Below are 24,847 nucleotides of genomic sequence, written 5' to 3'. Positions count from 1 at the left end.
TTCGGCAGGAGAGCGGATATGCTAACCACTCGGCCAGCCAGGCTGGCATATTAAAATTCATAAAACATTAATAGGTTTTTAAAAGTACATATACAATAAATTAAACTAATAACTAATACTGTAAAAATTTAAAAACTGGATTGACACACAATGAGTAAGAAAATCTGTCTGAGTGTAGCATTTAGACAGATTACGAAAGTGACTAAAATAATAACTGCTTTCATTAGCATAACAAGGGCAATCGATTAAAATATGAATAATGGATAGTTCAGCATCACACACACACACACACAAGCATGTTGTCACCTCTCAATAGGAAGGAGTGTGTAAGATGACTATGACCTATGTAGAGCCATGCAAAAAATACTTCTTTTTTTCAGTCCCTGTGTAGACTAGCCCTCCACAATTTAATTTCAGGATTAATTTCTCTATTCCAAGATGACTGCCACTAAGATAAAACTTTGTGCCTGATAAAATACCAGTATGTTGTGATCAAGAAATCATAATCAGAGTAGGCCATTTCTATAAGCTGCCACAGTACGTGGTGATTTGTTGTCACTATAGGTGCTACTAGTCTCCACATTCATGCTTACTTTTTTTTCTCCACATCCTACATGTATTCTGAAATACATCTTTTCACTGCCCTGTTTGTCCCACTTAGCAAATTTCATATGAATAAATCATCTCGTATACACCTAGTTTTATGAGTGGTGAACAAGAAGGCGTTGGAGAGCAAAGGAGACTTGAAATATTGTATTACCAAGAAAGGCTTTATCATTCCTTGTTGATGCAATATCTTTTTTTGAGATCTTGTAAATGACAGACTGTATGTAAGGGAGCAATACCACTACTTTATATTCCTGTTTTTAATAATGGCATGATCTCTTGGTTCTTAAGATTAAACCATAAATTTAATTCCAAGTGAGCATCTGAAATCTACAGAGAAAAGAAGCTGCCCTCCTCAAGAAACATAAGTGCTACCAGGTTTCAATTATCTGGAATTAATGAACAAACTTCAGGCTTACTCTCCTAATTTGGAATTAGCAACTTCCTTACAGTATCCTAGAATACTACAGACAGGATCTTTTCAAAGAATGCTTCAATTTTTGCAGCCAATAAGAGCAACTAAAAGGAAATATTCAAAAAATTACAGGCTATGAAATAACAGCATGTCAAGCACTTACCCCTCCCCAATGTCAGAATTAATATATTTTCACACGTACTTACAAATACCATACTTCATATTTCATTCATTCAGAAAATGTTTTCAGTTACAGAGAAGACTGGGTCAGAATCGGATGCTTAACGGTGGAAGAGAAGATGAAGATACAATGACATTTTGTAGCATGCTGGAATTGTGGAATGCATGTGTCCCAGCGGTTGTATATGTGGTGGGTGAGAGAAGGGGATATACGTATATGCGTAAAATGCAGGCAATGGGAAGAACTTGGTGAGTTAGAGATGACTATAACTGACCTCATTGAGTCAGAGGCGGGAGATTCTCCACGTAGAGAGAGAGAGATGAGTGGTATGACAGAGGGCGAGAATAGCGAGAGAAATATGAATAAAATAATGAGAGTGGGGAGTAGGGAAAGGTGGAAAGATTGTGAAATTTTCGGAGATGCTCTCAATTGGGAGGACAAATGGCAAATAAGATGGCTGACTTGCAGAGAGATATAGATGACCTGAAAGAGCGGGTGGAATGTCTAGGGAATGAGATGAGAAGTGTGAAAGATGATATTAGGCGAATGAAAGGCGAATCAGGGGAATGGTAGAAAAGGAGAGAATAGGAACAGTAGAAGATAGAGAATGAGAGAGTGTTATGGGAATGATAAGAAGAGGAGAGAATGGAAACAGTGGGAGAGAGGGAATGAGAAGAATGTGAGGGAGCACTAGAACCAGGGATAGAGGGATGACAGGAGGGTAGGTAAATAGGGGAACACAGAAAGAAAGTGTTAGAGGAGAGAGTGATGGATGCATGTGAGCAATCGAAGAACAGGGTGGTAAGAGGTGTAATGTATGGGGACTCAATGATCCATGGTGTGCAAGATAGGATGCGCAAGGAGCGTTTGCCTGGAGGAATGATAGAAAGTGTGACTATGGCAATTAAGAGGGGTGAAAGGGTGGATGAGATGATTGTGATGGTAGGAACAAATGACTTGAGAGGTAATGTAAATTGGGCAGCGAGAGATATGAGATTCTTGCTTGAGGTTGTACGAAAGAAGACGCAGAGAGGAAAGATAGTGTGCGGGTTGCCTAGGTATGATTGTGACGAGCTGAGCAGAAATATTGAATAACATAACAGCTAGAATATGTCCGAAGAGAGGATTGTGTTGTGTCCGTATATCTTTGATATATCGGGGCAATATATTTAACTATCTTTTCCTACTTCAGCTGCTATATCAAATTCTTTCGCATGTACTTCTTTGTTAAGTAGGTTGCGGCATTGTCACATGATCTTCCTCAATATTAAATTTAACGTTAAGTCTCGCTTCTCTTATACCTTTTCTTACATAATTCAACTCTTAAGGGCCACCAGAAGTTACCCGTTCCCTGAATTCTATGAGTTATCCTGGTCACTCAGGCAAATTTATTTTTATCTGCGCCAGCCTGGGCCTTAAGGTTAGAGATAAACTCGGCCTTTAGGATAATCATAGAATATCAGGTGCCACTAACAATGTAAATTAAATTTTTAGAAACTTGGATTCTCTGGCTATTTTTTCATCTTATTTGCAGTCGTGCCCTACTACTTTTAATTGGGGTATTCCCACGCACACAGACACACACACTCACAGGTTCGAAGTTTTATGAAGGGTCAGAGTCAGTCATCATGATCAGAAACACATGTAAGTAATAAATCAAGACATTTATTAAACTCATTAATTAATGCCATACAAGTTAAAATTGGTTATCAAATCTAATGTTAAATTTCTACCATTCATTCACTCTTAAAAACAATTATGCATCGACTTCAAAGTATTAACAAATTCATTAACTCAACATATAATACGTTCATAATTATGGCTCCGTTGGACAATAAGGCAATTTAACACATCTTATAACTTCTCCCGGATTAATTACAATCTAATCTCTATCAAACTGAAAGTTCTTAAAGTTCATTTCAAAAGCATGGTCATTTACATAGATCTTAGTTCTTCACTCTTTCTTTCATTACAAATCTTAAGTTGCATTCTCTTAACACTGTTAGTCAATTCTCAAAAGGGCTAGAACAAGTGAGAGTACTTATCTATTCTTTATCGGTTTTCTTCCGTCCTTCCGTCTTTATTTTGATTCTGGTCATCTCGATTTTATCGCCACGTGGGTTACACGTGCTCGCCTGGGCTAGGCACTATCCCTCTGCTAAGGTTTTACGTCGAGGGTCTTCTCATCGCGGCCTGCAGTTAATCTTGCCGAAATCTACTACGGTGTGTCATGCCGGATCCTATCGTAAGTCAGCCCTCAAAAATGAGAGCTGAACTGCGAAGAACTCTTGGAGCACACACGAAGAGAAATGCAGGAACAAGAAAAAATGGGGGTCATTTGCTTCTGTGTCGCGGGTTTTATTCGCTCTCCTAGAGCGCCACCTTTCCAAATCTGAATCGCTCATATTGTCTCACCCATTGGTCTCCGGCTGGGTGACTTCACCGATCAACATATGGGACTTCTTGTTTCCGGGAATGCATACGTCATGATGTCTTCTTAGATGTGATGCCCATTGGTGCTTACACTGCTCTTAGAGTATTAAGGCGATCTTTGCCCTTTGTTGCTGAATAATACGCATTCTTTCATTTACAATATTTCACTAATAATTCCTCTCTTATTTGCCCCTTTTGCGGACTTACATTCATGCTAGACATATAGATACATTTATTTAAAATTCACAATATTCACAGTTTATCCTACAAGATATTGTTAAAAAAAAACAGTTATACTGCGCTAAAAGATAAGTATGCATATATTTTTGTTAATTGTTAGATTATGGAATGGTGACGTCATGTAAAACTTGAAGTCGCCTATTTCAGATCTAACAATTGGAATATGTGGATGCTTGGAGGGCATTTGAGGACAGAAAGGAATTGTATGCGAAAGACCGCTTGCATTTGAATGAGGAAGGACATAGGCATCTGGAGAGATTGCTGTTCTGAACGAGTCAGTGTGTTAATGCAGAGAAACAAGAATGCCCAGGGTGGATGGTAGCAGGGGTGGCCTCTTGTGGGAATGGGCACTTGGGCAAAGAGGGACGACATTAGGTAACGCTGAGCCTAGTGAAGTCTAGAGAGGATAACGTTGGATATAGAAACAGTCGCATTTTTATGCTTTATACTAATGCCGGGAGTATCCAGAATAACGGAGAGGAATGGGTGGCATTGATAGTATCAGCCTGGCCAAAGATTATTGGGATCACAAAGACATGGTTGACAAAAGAGGATATAATAACAGGAATAGAGGTAGCAAGGTATAGCATTTTTCGGCAGGATAGGAAGGGAAAGTGTGGTGGTGGAATACTGCTTATGAAAAGTGACAATTATGTCCTCTAAGAGTGGAGGCTTTGGAAGGCAGTGACACTAATGATTTTGAAAGCATATGGTGTGAGGTAGAGGTGGGCAAGACAGGATATTTAGTGGGGTGTTGCTACAAACCAAGAAGCACAGAGGGTTGGGACCAGGAGATGTTTAGACAGCTGAGCTTGGCAAGTGCAAGAAGAATGATTGTTATGGGAGATCTAAACTACAGCAGTATAAATTGGGGAGAGGAAGATGCATGTAGTAATAAGGGAATGGAATTTCTAGAATTCTTGAGGGACAAATGTCTTAGGCAACATTATAGAGGGAACAAGAGGTTCAAGAGTTTTGAATTTTGGTCATAGCATCAGAAGAATTGATAATAACTGAGATGACATCTCTCCTACCAGTTGGAGAGAGTAACCATGTGGTTTTGAGTTGGAAGATGAATAGACATGCAGGAGTATCAAAGAGATGGGAACGTATGTGGAATTATAAGGCAGGCGATTATAATAGTCTTAGACATCAACTTGGGGAAGTTTCATGGAGGGAGGAATTGGAAGGCCGGGATATCATTAGTGCTTGGGAAATTGAAGAAATATTTGTTAGCAGCAATAGTAAGCTGTATTCCACAAGTGAAGAAGAGGACACAATTTGGAGTAAAGTGGATGACAAACAATATTAAACAGGAGCTACATGTGAAGAAGAGGCTACGGAAGAGATATAAGGAGACAGGTGAAGAGAAGATGCATGAAGAATATAAGACACAGGCCAAGAGAGTGACTAGTATGGTAAAGAAGGCGAAACTGGAATATGAGAAGAGATTGGCCCTAAGATCCAAAGAAAATCCTATGGAATTTTTTAGCTATGTGGAAGTAGGAGGAGAAATGACTGTGGAAGAATGACATTGTGGGATAAAAATGGGAATAGCGTGACTGATGCAGAGGACATAGTGGAATTGTTCAATGAACACTTTATAGGAATATTTCATCCCAGAGACGTAAATTTTAATACCAGATGGATAGGGCAGGTTCGAGGTTTAGAGGTACAGGAGGAAAGTGTGTTCCAAATACTGAGTACTCTAGATGTCAGTCAAGCTGTGTGACTGGATGGTATTCCACCACGAGTTTCGAGAGAATGTGCTAAAGAATTGACAGCTCCTTTGACCTGGCTTTTCAATGAAAGTCTGGCTACAGAAAAGGTGCCCAGGGAATGGAAGGAAGGTAAGATAGTGCCATTGCATAAGGGTGGTAGAAGACTGGAAGTGTCTAATTATAGGCCAGTTTGTGTGCCATCAGTAGTTGTTAAGATCTTGGAGAAATTAGTGAGGGACCATATACAGCTTTGGGCAGATGAGGGTAACGTTATCTGTGAGAGTCAACATAGATTCGTTAAGGGGCACTCTTGTTTTAGTAATATGCCTTTTATAATAAAGTTACAAGAGCAGTAGATGAGAGAAAAGCATATACAGTAAAACCCCGAAGTTACACGGTAGGTGGGACCAACAAAAAGCACGTAAGTCAAATTCGCGTACCTTGGGGTATAATATCTTCAAGAGTAAAGGGCCGTGAATATAGAGGGTCTGATGGTCTGTTATTTTTCAAATATGTAAGTTCTCTTTTTATTTGAAGAGTGTGTTGTTTGTCCTTGGTGGTATATCTTGACGTGTACAATATGTGATGCATATTGGTTAGGAGAAATAGCAGATTGTTTCCGGACAGTCAAGGTGCCACTACCTAGTTTTCTTAGAAGGCTCCATGCTTTTCTACTGGAGTGCCAAAAATCGAGTCTTTCTATTGTTTCAGTCCATTTCTTCTGTCGGTTGGTGTCAGGGCTGTGAATGAGTTCATCTGCAATGTCAGGATCACCACACTCTAGATATTCTTGATACAGTTTATTATTATCATCATTCCATCCAGGGATATACTCCTTCCGAAAGCCTCTTAGTATGGTCTTCTTACCTACAGCTAAGACAGCTCCCATGAATCTCTTGTAATTACTGCTTGCTGGAGGGATCCAACGGACATATTTGTCAAGACAGGCAAGCAAATGTATCCCAGTCGGCTTTCTGGAAGTTCTAACGAGGACGTTGGATGGATCTGACAAGGGCTGCAGACCTACCTCTAATATAATTGGTCTATGTTGGCTTTGGGGAAAGTTGGAGAGAACTCTTCTCGATGTAGGTAACAGTTGTCCACTGTTGTCTCGAGTGATGAAGCAGAGGTCGGGGTTGTACTCCCTGTTCCAAGCTGCTGACCTGAAGGAAGATCTATCTTTTGCATCAAAAATTAGGTGCATGTTGTGAATTTCTGCTCATTCATTCAAAGTCTCTCTGCATTCATTGTTGAAGCATATTTCCATAGAGTGTGGTGGCTGTTAAAGTCGTCTATATGCATCGCAGGGTGGTTGTGCACTGGTAGAACTTGTGGAGGCCACAAGAGGGCAGGGGGTTTATACACGTTGGTAATGGTTATGTTCCCTATCATAGTTATCAGATGCACGCTGCCAACAATGCTGGTTGTAACAAGGTGGGAATCTTCTAGGGTACTACGTACATAGGTGGCAAGGCCATGTGCATGATGGTAAGTAGCTCCAATGATAATGTAACCAGGAATTCTGCCCCTGCGGTGGAGCTGATCCTCATCCTTACAGTGAGTCTCTTGAATAAGAACAACGCCGACATTGTTGTCATATAAAATCTTTGAGAGGTATTCGCATTTTGCTCTACATATACCCTCAATGTTAATTTGGCAAATTCGAACTACAGGTCCAATATTCCTAGTTACCTTGCCCTTAAGAGAGCAAATTCGTGTATTTGAGTTCATGTGTGCTGTAACCAGGAGATCGAGAAGATAGTCTGGTTGCCAATTCGCTCTAGGGAATGTGGACTGCAGAGTTTGGTGAATAGAAGAAGGAGAGGTGATATGATTGAGACTTTTAAACTGTTGAGAGGTGGTTACAGGGTTGACACTGGGGAGTTCTTTTGCTTGGTTGAACAGCAGGAAGGAGTCATAACAAGGGGCCATCTCTGGAAGTTACGGAAGGAAACTGTGCAAGAGGGTGAGGAGTGGCTTCTTTGCATGGAGGGTGGTTGAACCAAGGAATGCATTGCCTGATAGAGTGGTGAGAGCGAGAACAATCAATGAGTTTAAGGAGCGGTACGATAGACTTTGTGTTTCATAGAAGGGACCTCCCGCAATGAGTCTTGATAGACTGTGTTTCCTAGTAAGGACCTCATCTCCACACAAATTCATCCACAGCCATGCTGCATCCAACTCCAATTGAGCAAGAAATGTTAAGCAGATATCAGTCAACTTTCAAAGTCCTGCAGGAGCAACTCCTATGTCAGAAGTATCTTGAATGGGTAGAAATGCAGAATCTTCCATAGGATATGCCAGGCAGTTGTGTAAAGGCATCCATATATCTTGATATAGCATGTGCAGTGCAAGAACCAGTGCTGTTATTCATGGCCTGCTCCATAATGGCAGTAGCAACTTCATTCACTTGTGAACAGATTGGTTTGCAATCTCTGCCAAATTTAACTCCCAACAATCCTGTTTCTTCAAAATGACTAATCATTCATCACAGAGCACATAGAGATAGTGGACCTCACTGACATTGAGGCAAGGTTAGTGCCATCGCTGTGGATGGTATTAAAAATCAAAATGAAGGGGAAAAAATCCTGTGTCAATCTTTTTAAATTCTCCTGGCACCTGCCAAGTTGAGTGATATGCAAATTTCATCCATTTGGTGCTGAAATAATGTGCATAATGTGCATGGTGATGAATTTTGGAACAATTCCCCTCCCCCCTTAGATGTTGCTTCCGTATAATGCACAACGTATTCCTACAAAATATTGCAGAATTTGGATCACTGGATGGCATCCTCAAAAGGCTTTAAAATAGGAATACTTTAATTTTGATCACCCTGTATTTCAGCCTGAATATTACAGGCCATCATCAGTGGCAATATTAGTTAATTACAAGGACTGATTTGAAACAGAGCTGCATGATGTTATGCATAAAATAACAGAGAGGTATAACCGAGGAAATCTATTATCATATGGCTGAAATATATGGCTTTAAATATATTATATTCAAAATTTAAATAAATATTTACTTATTTCCTTGTTTTTGTGTAAAAGAAATTAAGTTTGGTAGTCTCCCCTCAAGAAGGGGGCACAAGCAATCTCAAAAGATTCTGATTAAATCACTTTAATTAAAGACATCCACCAATGTGAATCATGTGCATGCAAAACATTGGTCTGTTTCAAACATTTCATATTACCAATACTGTTGCCTTGCTAGTTGCTAAACCCAGTCAAATGTAATATTAGTTTAGTTATTTTTATTTCTTCCTGAAAGCGAGTACTATAATGTACTTAGTAAAGATTAAAATTTAAAAAATTGTTCAACAATCTATACACAGCATATATATACACTGGACAAACTATCAACATATTCCCCATCCACAGAAAATCCCTCAAAGCATGACTTGAAGCAAAAGATATGAACAAATCAGGTTGATTAAAAACTCATCTTTCATCAATTCCCTCTGCTCTCTTTCACACAGACAGGCATTCAGTTTCTGCTGCTTACACTATTTCAAATTATTTTCAAGGTGATGGTGTCACACTGTGTAATGAAAATCATCTACACACAGGTTGTAGTTCCAGCAGCATTGTAACAAGTTACAACGGTAGGAGTACAACCCTTCATTTACGAAATGGGAAATTTACCAACTCAAACATCAAAGCCAGTATTATGAAAGTATGGTCACAATATACACTTAAAATCAAACAACTCTGAAGTTGTTTTAATTCCAGTTATTCATTGAAATTATCTTGATTCCAGATTTTTAATGCTTCATCATTTTGAAGTAACAAATATCAAATTCCTGATATGTATCCTGGGGGGGGGGGGTACAGAATACGATAGTACTACATGAAAAATTTACATCAAACTCACTACCAACAATTTTCCTCCAAATTAATATTTTATCAGAACTTCCATACCAATGGATCTTATATTTCTGTCTTTTAAGGCACTGCTTACCATATTGATCCACCTAGATCTTGGAATTCCTCTGGATCTTTTTCCTACTACCCCAGCAAAAAGTTTTGCTACCCTTTCCTTTCCCATTTTGTTTAGGTGACCATTGATTAACTTCTGCTCATTCATTCCTGAATGTTAACAATGTCACGTTCCTACCTAATATCCCCATCCTTGTTTTTAAGATGGTTCTGTCACTGATGCGTTCCCCTAATTTTTCTCAGATCTAACATCTGTGAACTCCAGCCTTTGAGCAAATGTTTCATTTCAAGTAACAAGCATTATTATAACAGTGTCTCCATGGAATAAGAAGACTCATTGCATGAGACCGACCCTACATTGAAACACTAACCATTATTCACACAATGCCTATCATACTTGTCCTTAAACTCCCAGACTAAGCACTCAGCTACCTCTGGCAATGCATTCCACACATACTTACCACCTTCCAAGCAAAAAATCTAGTCCCAACACCCTTGTTAACCACACTCTTACACAATTTCCAAGGATGACCCCTCATTTTCTCCCTTCCTGCACTGTATAAAACAAAGTCATATTGATGACTTTTTTTTTCAGTCCTATAAAAATCCCTTAAATAATTTATATGCTTCTATCATATCTCTTCTCTTATGCCTATCAGCTGGTTTTGGGAGCCTACAGAGCTTCAATCGTTACTCATAGGAAACATTCTGCAGATCTACAACAATCTTTGTCACTCACGTCTGGATCCTCTCCACCATTTCTTCATCACCAAGCAGTCCAGGTGACCAGATCTGTGTGCAACAGTCCAGATGTGGCATTATTAATACCTTATAAATTGGAACAATAACTTCCCAATCCCTACTTGTCAGTGTATTTGTCAACAACCATGTAAAATGTGTAGTTTTGATCATCTTTGCAATATGCTCTCTAAACTTAAGTTCTCTGTCCACAATAACCCCCAAGTCCCTTGCCTTGTCAACTTCTTGCACTTCAGTTCCATTAATACAGTACACAGCATGTGATCTCATCATCCCAAAATGCATCACCTTGCACATAGCCATGTTAAATTGACAGCCATTTACCTTTGCCATATACCACCAGCATATTTACATCATCCTGCAAGATATCTACATCACCTTCATTGATTATCATTCTTCCCAATTTTGCATCATCAAAAACAAATGGATATTTCTTGTCAAATTATTTCCAGTATCATTAATGTACAAACTAAACAACAGAGGACTAAGTACCGAGTCCTGAGGTACACCACGAGTCACCTGCCTTCTCCTGACTCAGCTCTTCCATAAACCACTCTTTGATATCTGTCCATCAACCATCCTCTAATCCAAATCACTAGCTTCAGATCCAATTCCCATTTGCTCCAATTTACATAGAAGAGTTCCAAGTGGAATCCTGTCAAACTCAGTGATACTGCTAGACTTTGGAAAGTCTAGCAGTATTACCGAGTAAGCATTTCCTTTATCCAACGCTGTTACTTTTATCATAGAAAGTAAGTTACTAAGGCAAGATCTACCCTGCACAAAACCATGTTGCCTCTTATAAAGTATCATTTTCTGTCCTCCCAGTCCTGAATTCTAATTTCTACCAATTTCTCCAAAACCTTAACCACCACTCCTGATACTGATTGGCCTATAACTTGCTATTTTAGTCTTGGAGCTTTCCTTATGCAGTGGAATTATTTTTCCCTCTTTCCACTCTACTGGAACTGTACCAGAACTGAGGCTTAAAATAAACAGTTTGGTCAGAGGAGGTGTTAATTTTCTTGCACATTCTCATAACACATGGACTGACATACATAACCCTATGGCAGTGTTAGAAATAAGGTTCTGTAATATACTAAGCACCTCTATTTCTTCTATCTCTAGACTCTCATCAGTTAGTAACACATTCGGCATTGCAACATCTCAACCAAGATGGTCGAGTTTTGCAAAATGATCACTAAGTAACTCAACTATTTGATTTGCTTCTGTTACTTCCCTACCATCAACACTTTTTAAAGTCATCCTTCCATAGTTATTCCTCCTTTTACTTGCCACATAGTGAAAGAACTCCTTAGGATTTCTTTTGGACTCATCAGCTAGCTTCCTCTCATAATCAGTTTTGGCCTTCCTTTACCATACAGGTAACATTACTTGCCTGTACCTTGTATTGCTCATTGTGGCATGCTGATCACCTTTTCCTTTATACTTCCTCCACAACCTTTTCTTTATCTGCAACTCCTACTTAATAATACTATTCATCCATCTTACTCCTGACTCTGGGTATGGTCTTTTACATTCAAAAACTTATCAGTCTTCCATTAGTAATTAGCATAATATTAACATGCAATAAATTTTTAATTTTCATTTCTGTTTTGTTACCGATTTGTTTTTTTTTCTTAATACAAATTAAACAGAATGACAAATTCATAACATCAATCTATCAACACTAATTATTCAATCATATAGTTGAGTCTGATGGCAGCAAACATTACTATAACAAATTCACTAGCCATAATAAACAGCCAAAATGTTCCAACCGCAATCCTGTAGACAACAACACTATTCTAAAAGAACTTCACTATAATAAACAATTATAGTGAATAGGTTGAAAATGTCCAACATTTGACATGCTTGATACAGTAAGAATTAACTGCAAATTAAAGTTAATACAAACTAAATGATCTGAAACATTATAATAACATTACCAAGTATATTCATTAAAAATATATTAGTTAAAAGTTGCACATACCCATTGATGGTACCCTGCAATGAGCTTTTATAAATGATCCACCAACAGAATTATCAGCCCCATCACTAGGATTTTCCTGCTTTTCTGGGGTCAGCTGTGCTAAGCGAACATCATGCATAACACACAGCTGTCGAATCAGCTCATCATTTTTCAAAGTTTGTTCCATATAAATGCTGCAGATATTAAATTTCAATTACCTTGATCTATTCCTTAGTAACACAAGAATGAAAAACTTTCATAATGCCAATAATATCTAATTTATACATTACTTTATAGAATTTTAGCAGATGATCAGAGCAATGATTTAAACCAAGCAATAGCAATTTTTAAAAAGGAGTGTCAAAAAAATTTCGTATCTCATTTTTAAATCTTAAGTCATACTATCTTTAATTGCTATGATTAATAGCAATTAAGAATAGTCCGAGTAAGTTAACTACATCCATTAGTAAAGTGCTTAATGTGAAAAAGATCAGTATGCAAGAATCATTTATCAAATAGTTCCTCTAGTCTATGAGTACCGACAGTAGATAGGACATCCTTTGATTGGAAAGACCTGGCTTTGAATTTCATCTAAGATGCATGGAACATTCATAATAGCATTTCAAAAAATGAATCAACTGGTTTCAAGTGAAGGTGGTAGTATTTCCTCATGCAAACTGGTCAGAGAACAAGCAATGACAAACACAGCAGATAAGATTAACCCTATTATAATATTACTCAAGTTAGTTATATGAGGGTGTGCTGAAAAGTTACGATAATCAACAATGAAGGAATTGAGGTAGAACCATGTAACTTACACATTCAACATATTCCCCACGAAGTGTTATACACTTGTTACGATGCTGCTGAATCATTTATATCAGTTGGTTCAGGTTATATCAGTTGCTTTAATATTTTTGTTCTAGGTGTTTATCAGAACTTTTACCCCCCCCCCCCCACCTCACATATAAAAATAAGAATGACAGACTTAACAGATTCATTTGGAAAAAAAACTGTTGAATATAAACTTAATATAGCACTATTTCAATATCATGCACTTCTCATCCCCAAAGGGTATATATCAGAAAATGATAACGAATACGTGTTCTCTGGTGACTATTTCTACTTATATTAAGACTATATATTTTCATTTCTGATGAGTTTCTCTGTTAGTTAGTAAGCAGTCTTTATTTTGGTTCTCTAATTATCATTCCTTTTTGTAACACCTTGATAAGTCCACATATGGATTACTGTGCTCAGGTCTAGTCACCTGAGTTTCCTGGAGATGAAGTAGTGAAAAGGATCCAGAGGCAATGATTAAGATGGCTTGTGGAAACTCTCAATCTGTCCTATAAGTAGTAGTGAGCTTTGGAAATTTTAACAAAGGGCTCGCATCATCGAGCAAAAAAAAACTAACTTAGCCCTTATAATACTTATATTGCAACTTTGTAGAGCTTCTGACAGATATATATGATAATTCCTGTAGGATATCAATCATTAATGTCAGATCTTTTAAAAATTCCAAATTGAGAAGTCGGTTTTAAAAAAGCCCTTATATTTATCATTTGATGCAAAATGCTTGCATAAAGCTGGGTAATTTCTCCACAAAGCAAGAGCCGTTCGTAAACTGCAAGCTGCCCATCGTGATCCAAACACACAGCCGATCTTTAAAATTTCGAAACCAAGGAATTTTGCAATTATTTAATTCTCGTCGATTTTTTTGATGATTGATGATAAAAAGCATATAATTTATCCATAAATATTTCAAAATTATTTATTTCTTTAATGTTTTTTATCGAATCGTCTAATGCTAAGTGTAAACGATGAGTGCAATGCCAAATCACAATGTTGGGAAATTTTTGTAGAAGTTTGATTGCAACACCTGATTTTTTTCCTAACATTATACTAGCTCCATCAAAATGAAATGAAATGATTTTTAATATAGTTGTTAGAAAATCCATATGAATTTAAAGTAGCAATTATAGTAGTATGTATTCATTCCATGGTGGTAATATCTAGTTTTACAAGATTATTAAACAAGAAGAACCAGGGGCTCGCAAATTTGAAAATAAAATTAACAAAGGGCTTGCGCGAGCCCCTTATAGCTCACTATTGCCTATAAGGACAGTTGCGAGTTTGTGCACTGAAAAAATTAGCTGATATGCAAAGAGAGGGAATGATATAAACATTGAAGTTATTTAAGGGGTTTATACAACACTGCTAGGGAGTAAACATTTCTTATACAAATCAAGTGGATATTGAATCCAACATTATTTCAAAACTGAATATAGAAATTCTAAGAGTTTCATGCCGAATATATAGAAACTATAAAAGTTTCAGCAGATCTGAGCTTAAGCCAACGTAGTTCATGATAGGGCAACTCGTAGTAAAGGTGGACTAAATTCTGATCACTATTCTCAGTATTTTCCATAATGTAAAACACATCTTCTTACGGACATGTATGACGCTATATATTATAGAGAAGGGGAGGTCAGTACCCAGACCGGTTTCGACCTTTGTTGAGGTCCCATCAGTGAGTAGGTAGACCCACAGTAAATACTGAGGTTGTAGTGATGCAGAAGTTATTCTTTTACCATATGAATTACACCAACAATTACTGAATAAAGAGCCAAAATGGCTTCTCTTTGGCGATGCAAAATTATACAAATTAAGTGGATATTGAATCCAACATTATTTCAAAGCTGAATATAGAAAGAGTTTCATGCTGAATATATAGAAATTATAAAAGTTTCGGCGGATCTAAGCGTAAGCCAACGTAGTTCACGATAGGGCAATTTCAGCTCTATATCTCTGTAAAGATTTCAGTATTTTGGCTACAAGGGAGAAGAACAACAGTGGTGCGCAGACTTTAAAACAAGATTGAAGATAAGAACCTCTGGATGCCATGTGATGAAGACAATTAATTGGTTTCGCTTAAAAGAGGAGAGTGTGAGGAATCGTTTTAGGGAGAGGGTGTTAGAGAGGATTTCGGATGGACTGGAAAGTGTACAAGATTGGTGGAAACATAATTCAAAAGTAATCCTGAGCTGTGCAATCGTGGTGCTTGGTGAGACATCTGGAAAGATTAGAGAGCAGAAGGAGGGTTGGTAGTGGAATAATAATGTACAAGTGGCAGTGACAGCTAAGAGAAAGGCAAAGCAGAAGTGGGATGAGTCAAGAGTGGAAGAGGACAGAGAGGTGTACAGAGAGAGAGAAAGCAAGAAGCCAAGAGAGTTGTGGCACAGGCGAAGGCCATGGCATATCAAGATCTGTATGATCAATTAGAAACAAAGGAAGGACAGAGAAAAATTTACCAACTAGCGAAATGTAGAAATAAAGCAGCAAAGGACATCTTACATGTGAGGCATATCAAAGACACTGAAGGAAGAGTATTATGGAGGGATGTGGACATAAGAAACAGATGGAAAATATACTTTGAGGGACTTTTGAATGAGGAAAATGCAAGGACTCATGGAGGAGATGGGCAGCCTTCTGAGGGGATGGTGCAGAACATCAGTAGAGTGGAAGTGACAGAGGCCATGAAGAGGATGAGGAATGGAAAATCGGTGGGCCCCGACAGAATTCCAGTGGAGGCATGGAAGACACTGGGGGAAGAGGGAATTGACCTGCTGTGGGACCTGTTCATGAAAGTTTGCTAACAGGAAAATATACCCGAGGAATGGAGGGAGAGTACTCTTGTCCCCATCTACACGGGTAAAAGGGATGCACAAGACTGTAAAAATTACAGAGGAATAAAGTTGATGTCCCACACAATGAAAATTCTAGAAAAGGTTACTGATGGTTTATTGAGGAAGGAGGTGGAGATTGGAAAGGAACAATTTGGCTTCATGCCTGGTAGATCAACAACAGATGCTATCTTTGGGTTACGGCAGATGATGGAAAAGTATTGAGAGAAACAAAGAGAGCTACATCTGGCATTTATTGATCTGGAGAAAGCATACGATAGAGTGCCAAGGCAAGAAGTCTGGAGGTGTCTGAGGGAGAAGAAGGTTTCGGAGAAATATGTCAGGTTGTTGCAGGAAATGTACAGAAATGTGAAGACAAGTGTTCGGACCTGTCTGGGACAGACAGAAAGTTTTCAAGTAACAGTTGGCTTGCATCAAGGGTCAGCATTAAGTCCGTTTCTGTTTAATATTGTGATGGAGGTGGTAACAGAGGAGGTGAGAGAAGATGCACCTTGGACAATGTGGTATGCAGATGACATCTTGCTGTGTGCAGATTCAAGAGAAGAAGTGGGAACTAAACTGGAAAGATGGAGAAAAGTACTGGATGAGAGGTACGAGACTGAGCAGAAGTAAGACAGAGTATATGTGTTGCACAGTGGGCGGCAGACAGGGGATCTGGAGCTGGAAGGAAATGTCAGGAAGGTGAGAGACTTTAGATACTTAGGTTCAACAGTGGAAGAAAATGGAGGAGATGAGAAGGAAGTGGGATGCAGGATACAAGCAGGTTGGAGGAAATGGAGGGAGATGGCTGGCTGGAGTGTTATGCGATAAGAGGGTGCCGATCAATCTGAAAGGCAAAATGTATAGGACAGTAGTGAGGCCAGCTATGACATATGCTATAGAAACTGTGGACCTGAGGAAAAATAACATCAGCAGGATGGAAGTAGCAGAGATGTGAATGCTTAGGTGGATGTGCGGCGGTGTGACCAGAAAGGATCGTCTAAGAAATGACCATGTCAGGGGAACAGTGAAAGTTACGAACTTAGGAGCGAAAATACAGGAGGCAAGGTTGAGATGGTTTGGTCATGTGATGAGGAGGGAGGACGAATATGTGGGAAGAAGGGTCATGCAGATGGATGTGCACGGAAGGCGGAAGCATGGGAAGCCAAAGAAGAGGACTTGAGGATGAAGAACTTGGATGTGGTGACAGCCCAAGACAGGAAGGTGCGGAGGAGACTCATTTATGAACAGTGACCCCACTTAAGTGGGAGAAGCTGCAGAAGAAGAAGGAGTGGTGAATAATTGGAATGGGTTACAAGAGTCACTTGTGAACACCATCATCATCATCATCAAATTCCTGCCATGTACCCTCAAGGGGTGTACAGGATATGACAGTACTACATGAAAAAATTACATCATTACTAACTTCCTATCTACAATTTTCCTCCAAATCAGTCTGTTACTCGTCAAGACTCCAACATTATCAGATCTTATATTTCTATCGTCTAAGGCACTTTGTACCGTATCAATCCACCTATATCTTGGTCTTCCTCTGGGTCGTTTTCCTGCCAAACTGGCAGAGAACACTTGTTTTGCTAATCTTTCCTCTCCCATTCTATTTAAGTGACCATACCATCTGAGATTAGTTCTGCTAATGCATTCCTGGATGCTGACAATGTCAAGTTCTTTCCTAATATCCTCATTTTTAATATGATATTGCCATTGATGCCATCTGTTCACGCCTCTAATCTTTCTCAGGACTGTCATATCTGCGGTCTCTAGTCTTTGGTCAAGTGTTTTACTTCTGACCCAGCTCTCAGATCCATAAGTTAAAATTGGTTTGAACACAGTCTTGTATACAGCTAATTTAGTGTTCCAACTAATTTCTTTCTTATTCCATATGAATTTATTCAATTGACTTCCCACAATACCAGCTTTGCTGATTCTGTTGTCTATTTCTATATTTAGTTTACCATCTTCAGTAAAAATTGTGCCTAAGTAGCTGAAATGTTTTACTTGTTCCACAGGTTCTCCATTCACAACACAGTTGACATTTTCAATGATTCTGCCTATTTTCATTGTCTTTGTCTTTTTATTGCTGACCTTCATACCATATCTATTACAACAGCCATTCAATTTAGTCAGAGAATCTTGCAGACTTGTAGCGGATTTATTTAGAAGTATAACATCATCCGCATAAAGCAAAGAGCTGACATTAACATCTCCAATTTTGATATCAGGTTTAATACCACATTCCTTCATAATGTGATCCATATAGATAATGAATAACAGAGGGGATAATGTACATCCTTGTCTCACACCAGATTTAACATTAAACCATCTTCCTGTACTTCCTTCAATTCTAACTGCTGACTCACAACTCAAATAAAGACTAAGTATTGCTTGATATAATGCCCCATTGACACCATATAACTGCAGCGTATTGAATAGCTTCTCTCTTGGCACCTTGTCATATGCCTTTTCCAAATCAACAAAACTTAAATACAGATCTTTGTTATATTCCCATGCTTTCTCGACTATTTGTCGTAAAGTGAAGATCTGATCCTGACAACCTCTATTTGGCCTGAATCCAGCTTGTTCTTCACCAAGCTTTTCTTCCACAATTCTTCTCAACCGTTTCTCAAGTATACTTGCATAGATCTTGCCAGGAACACTCAGTAGGGAAATACCTCTGTAATTCTCACATTCAGTTTTATTTCCCTTTTTATATATGGGTACTATGAGAGCTCTACTCCAATCATCGGGAATTCGTCCCTCTGTCCAGGCTTTCTGAACTATGCAGTGCAGCCACTGTAAGACTCTTATACCACCATACTTCAGCATTTCTGGTCGAATATCATCTACTCCTGCTGCCTTTCCACATTTCAAGCCTTTGATGGCTTTTTCTACTTCAAGTATGGATATGTATTCCTGACTGCATGCCTGGTCAGTGTTTTTTTATCACTGTGCTGTCATCACTGCTTGTTTCATTTAGCAGTTTTTCAAAGTAATTACTCCATACTTCAAGGATATCTTTTTTTCCTGTTTTCATTTCACCTTTATCATCTCTAATTCCTTTTACAGCACTCTTTCCTCCATTCCTAAGCTTCTTCAACAACCTCCAGAATATTTTGCCACCTTCTTGATATTTATTTTCTATATTCTTGCCAAAGTCCACCCATGACTTTTGTTTAGCTAGTTTTACACACTGTTTAGCTTTCTTACATTTGTCTCTGTATTCTGTAAGAGTAAAAGCTGACTTATTTGCCAGGAACTTTTGATATGCTTTCTTCTTTTCCTTCACTGCCTCTTTAACTTCCTGTGTCCACCAGGGAGTTCTGATTTTTTTATCTTTGCACACAACCTCACCACATGCCTCTCTGGCAGAATCAATCAATGTTTCCTTCAGAGTTTGCCACTGAATCTCCAAGGTTTCATTCCTGTTCTCAAACTCTTTCATTTTCTTTTCAATAATATTTCTGTATTTTAGTCTACAGTTTACATCTGAGAGCTGCTCAACTTTTATTCGCTTTAAAACTTTCTTACATGTTATTCTTTTCAATATGAAATTCAATTTTATCCTGCTCAAGACTAAATAGTGATCACTTCCAATTTCAAATCCTCTGTACACTCTGGTGCCCTGCACCAGGGAGAAAACATCACTGTCAACAATAACATAGTCAACTAGACTTTTCTTATTCCTTGCCTCTTCTCTCCATGTGAATTTGTGCACATTTTTATGTTGGAACATGGTGTTAGTAATAACCAGTCCATGTCCTGAGCAGAAATCCAACAGATATTTGCCATTATTATTAGCTTTGCTCTTTTCTCCAAATTTTCCCAAAATATTTTTGTATGTCTCACAATCATTTCCTACTCTACTATTTAGATCCCCAACAAGGACCAACTTTTCCTTTTTCATTGTGTCAGTTGCTTTTTCTAAAGCCTCAAAAAATTCCTCCACTTCTACCTTAGTAGAGCCTTCTGTGGGACCATAGGCACAAATAAGTCTCATTGTCCAGTTCCCCATTCTCATATTTGCCCACATTTCTCTACTTGAGACTGACTGCCATTCAAGAAGATTAGCCTCGTATTTTGTGTTGAATACTATGGCTACTCCTTCTTTTCCTTGATTGTTATTGCCTGAATATAACATTTTGTATTTATTGCTCAGAAAGATCTCACCAGTTTTGGTCTTTTTTGTTTCAGTCACCCCTATTATGTCGATCTGGTACTTATCTAATTCCTCAGCTAGCTCCATTTCTTTGCCATTCAGGCTTCTTACGTTGATAGTACCGATCTTTAACTCTGGTGATGTTGAGTTGGGGTTTGTTTTCAGATTTGTTCCAGTAGCTGACTTTTCGCTGTTCGCCCTGGTTCCCTGGCGAAAACAACGGGGGCCTTGTTTAACCGGGCGACGCCCCAGCCGGCATGAAATTTTGTCATGTTGTACCATCATTTTTTATTTTGGTTTAACCAATAAGAATACAATTTGGTCGGCTAAATCCCAAATTGCCAGCCCATCCTCGTTCGTTCAGTATCAAAGTAGATACCCAACAGGGTGCACCACGAGAAGGTGAGGATTGGACATTAGGTCAGAAGCCCTGGTCAGTTCTCCGCATTCCTTTAAAGGCTAAAAGTCTCATTGACTATATTATTTCAAATAATATATAACAAACGAAATAAAGTCTTACAGTGGCTGCACTGCATAGTTCAGAAGACCTGGACAGAGGAACGAATTTCAGGTGATTGGAGTACAGCTTTCATACTACCCATATATAAAAAGGGAAATAAAACTATATTTTTCAATTCAACATATGTTATTGTTAATAATGATGTTTTCTCTATGGTGCAGGACACTAGAGTGTACAGAGGATTTGAAATTGGAAGTGATCACTATTTAGTCTTGAGCAGGATAAAATTTAATTTCATATTCAAAAGAATAACATGTAAGAAAGTTTTAAAGTGAATAAAAGTTGAGCAGCTCTCAGATGTGAACTGTAGACTAAAATATGCAAACATTATTGAAGAAAAAATGAAAGAGTTTGAGAACAGGAACCAAATCTTGAAGATTCAGTGGTAAGCCCTGAAGAAAACATTGATTCAGCCAGTGTGGCATGTGGTGAGGTTGTCTGCAAGGACAGAAAATTCAGAACTCTATGGTGGACACTGTGAAGAAAACATACCAAAAGTTCCTGCAAATAAGTCAGCTTGTGCTCTTAGAGAATACAGAGACAAATGTAAGAAAGCTAAACAAAAGTCACAGGAAGACTTTGGTAAGAACATAGAAAATAAATATCAAGATGGCAAGATATTCTGGAGGTTGTTGAAGAAGCTCAGAAATGTAGGAAAGATTGCTGTAAAAGGAATTTGAGATGATAAAGGTGACATGAAAAATGGAAGAAAAGAAATCCTTGAAGAATGGAGTAATTACTTTGAAAAATTGCTAAACAAAACAATGAGTGACAGCACAGTGCTAAAAAACACTGACCAGGCAGGCAATCAGGAATACATATCCATACTTGAAATAAAAAAGGCATCAAAAGCCTGAAATCTGGAAAGGCAGCTGGAGTAGATGATATTCAACCAGAAATGCTCGAGTATGGAGGTATACAAGTCTTACAGTGGCTGCACTGCATAGTTCAGAAGACCTGGACAGAGGAATGAATTCCAGGTGATTGGAGTACAGCTCTCATACTATCCATATATAAAAAAGGGAAATAAAACTGAATGTGAGAAAATTACAACTGTACCTCCCTACTGAATGTTCCTGGTAATATATATGCAAGTATACTTGAGAAACGGTTGTTAAGGATTGTGAAAGGGAAGCTTGGTGAAAAATAAGCTGGGTTCAGGCCAAATAGAGGCTGTCAGGATCAGATTTTCACTTACTGAAATCACAGCCAACAGGCTTCCCTTTGGCGAAGTAAAATTATTCAAAATTAAATGGATATTGAATATCACATTATTTCTTAGCCGAATAAGAAACTCTTAGATTACATTTCCTATCATTGAGTTTCTTATTCGACTAAGAAATAATGTGGTATTCAATATCCACTTAATTTTGAATCAGGTTTTCGCTTTACGACAAACAGGTGAGTAATCATAGGAATATTAACAAAAATCAGTATTTAAGTTTTTGTTGATCTGGAAAAGACATATGACAAGGTGCCAAGAGAGAGAAGCTATTCAAAATGCTACAGTTGTATAGTGTTGGTGGTACATTATATCAAGCAATACTTAGTCTGTATTTGAGTTGTAAGTCAGCAGTTAGAACTGAAGGAAGTATAGGAAGATAAGTAATGTTAAATCAGACAAGTGTGTACATTATCCCCTCTGTTATTCATTATCTATATGGATCACATTATGAAGTGGTATCAAACCTGATATCAAAATTTGAGATGTTAATGTCAGCTCTTTGCTTTATACAGATGATGTTATACTTCAAAATAAATCTGCTACAAGTCTGCAAGATTCACTGACTAAATTGAATAACTGTTGTAATAGATATGGTATGAAGATAAATCAACTGCATTGTGAATGGAGAACCTACAGAACAAGTAAAACATTTCAGCTACTTACGTATGATTTTTAGTTAAGATGGTAAATTAAATATGGAAATAGACAACAGAATCAACAAAGCTAGCATTGTAGGAAATCAATTGAATAAATTCAAATGGAATAAGAGAGAAATTAGTCGGAACACTAAATTAGCTGTATACAATACATGTGTAGAGGCTTAAGTGCTGTGAGGACATCATCTTGGAGGCTTAATGGATTTTTTACAACACTCAAAAAGAATTAAAATAGAATTTAATACTTCCTATATTTCGTCCTAGTCACTAGGACATCTACGGGGATTGCAAAAACAATTAATGTAACATATACACAAATAACAAACAATACTAAGCCCAACCACGTGGGTGACACTAAAGTCCTATCTAGGTAGAGCGCCTACCTAGATAGGACTATCTATCAGTAGTAGGTGACCTGGAATGTAAGGTGGGACCTCTGGTGATGAGTGTTTCCCAAATCTTTGGAAGCTTAATGCAACCGTATTTATTGAGATTTGGTTGGTTTTTGAGAGCTGCTGCTGCTTCTAAGAAAAGTCTCTCTTTCTTGAATTTGCTGTGGTGGAGCATGGTGGTTTTCTTCCATGATACCATGTGGGTGTGTCCAAAACATGGTCAGCCAAGCCTGAATGGCCATAGTTGTGTTTGAAGATGTAAGACTTGTGTTCCTCTAGACAGATGGATGCTGATCTGCCTGTCTGTCCAAAGTACGCAAGCTTACAGGAACAGGGTACTTTGTAAACCCCAGGCAGAGAGAGAGAGGAGGGAGCTGATCTTTTGTAAAATGGATAAGGATAGCAAGTGGGGCTGAGTCTATCGCTCGTTTTTCGAAATCTTCCATATAGAAATTGGCAAGGGGGATGAGAGGGGGGAACCCATGGCAGTTCCCTCTATCTGCTTGTAGATTTTGTTGTTCCAAGAGAAATACCCAGAGTTAATGGCAAAGGAAAAGAGATCTAAGAGATATAAGGTGTCAATTAAGGGAATATTGGTAAACAAAGAGGAGATATCAAAGCTTACCAATATGTCTGTCTTATTCAAGGTTAAATTTTCTGTGAGGGCTTTAAAGTGGGTCGAGTTTTTTATATAGGAAGGGGACCTTCCAGTGAGGGGGATCAGAGAGTTGGCCAGCTGTTTAGATAGTCTATAGCAAGGTGCATTGGTGGCATCTACTATAGGCCTGAGTGGGGAATTGGTTTTGTGGATTTTTGGTAAACCGTTTTTCCCTCTGACATCTTAGATCTCTTTTCCTTTGCCATTAACTCTGGGTATTTCTCTTGGAACAACAAAATCTACAAGCAGATAGAGGGAACTGCCATGGGTTCCCCCCCCCTGCCAATTTCTATATGGAAGATTTCGAAAAACGAGCCATAGACTCAGCTCCACTCAAACCTTCTATCTGGCTAAGATATGTAGATGATGTGTTTTCTATTTGGCCTCGTGGCCCAAACACATTAGACTCCTTCCTCAATCATCTCAATAGTCTACATCCAAGAATCCAGTTCACTATGGAAAAGGAAAAGAACAATTGTTTACCCTTCCTAGACACCTTAGTCACACGCCTGCCTAATGATACACTTACCTTCACCGTATACAGAAAACCCACACACACAGGCAGATACATTCACAAACTCTCCCACCACCCCTCTCAACAATATGGCATTATTAAAACTCTTACCAAGAGAGCCCACAATCTTTGTTCCAGTGGAACCGCCCTCACTATTGAGCTTAACCACATACACGGCACTTTCCTCTCCAATGGCTACAGCGATCACAGTATCAAAAAAATAATCAACTCCTCCCCCATTCCCCGTCCTTCTCGTCAACAAGATTTTAAAAATGCCATCACCATATCCTACATCCGTGGCACATCCGAAAAAATAGCCAAGATACTAAAACAGTACAACCTACACACAGCATATAAGCCCCACCGCAAACTTGCTATCCTTATCCATTTTACGAAAGATCAGCTCCCTCCTCTCTCTCTGCCTGGGGTTTACAAAGTACCCTGTTCCTGTAAGCTTGCGTACTTTGGACAGACAGGCAGATCAGCATCCATCCGTCTAGAGGAACACAAGTCTTACATCTTCAAACACAACTATGGCCATTCAGGCTTGGCTGACCATGTTTTGGACACCACTCATAGGGTATCATGGAAGAAAACCACCATGCTCCACCACAGCAAATTCAAGAAAGAGAGACTTTTCTTAGAAGCAGCAGCAGCTCTCAAAAACCAACCAAATCTCAATAAATACGGTTGCATCAAGCTTCCGAAGATTTGTATTGGAACAACATACAATGGTTTTTTGATGATATTCATAAAG

The 24,847-nt window shown here is 38.5% G+C and overlaps 1 protein-coding gene across 2 annotated transcripts in view; it reads right to left on the bottom strand.

Moving 5' to 3' along the window:
- The window catches only part of Wdr81 (WD repeat domain 81), a 369,840-nt gene that overhangs the window by 69,536 nt on the left and 275,457 nt on the right, over positions 1-24,847 (bottom strand). For both annotated transcript variants that reach the window (XM_090398673.1, XM_090398674.1), the window contains one exon: positions 12,287-12,459. In XM_090398673.1, the coding sequence (XP_090254799.1) occupies positions 12,287-12,459 (173 nt within the window). The remainder of the gene's footprint in view (positions 1-12,286; positions 12,460-24,847) is intronic.

The sequence above is a fragment of the Typopeltis vanoorti genome, chromosome 10, assembly GCF_054136105.1.
Source record: "Typopeltis vanoorti isolate ZY-2024b chromosome 10, IOZ_Tvanoo_1.0, whole genome shotgun sequence".
NCBI lineage: Eukaryota > Metazoa > Arthropoda > Arachnida > Uropygi > Thelyphonidae > Typopeltis > Typopeltis vanoorti.
Note: the sequence above shows the minus strand (reverse complement) of the source record. Positions and strands in the feature narration are given on the sequence as shown.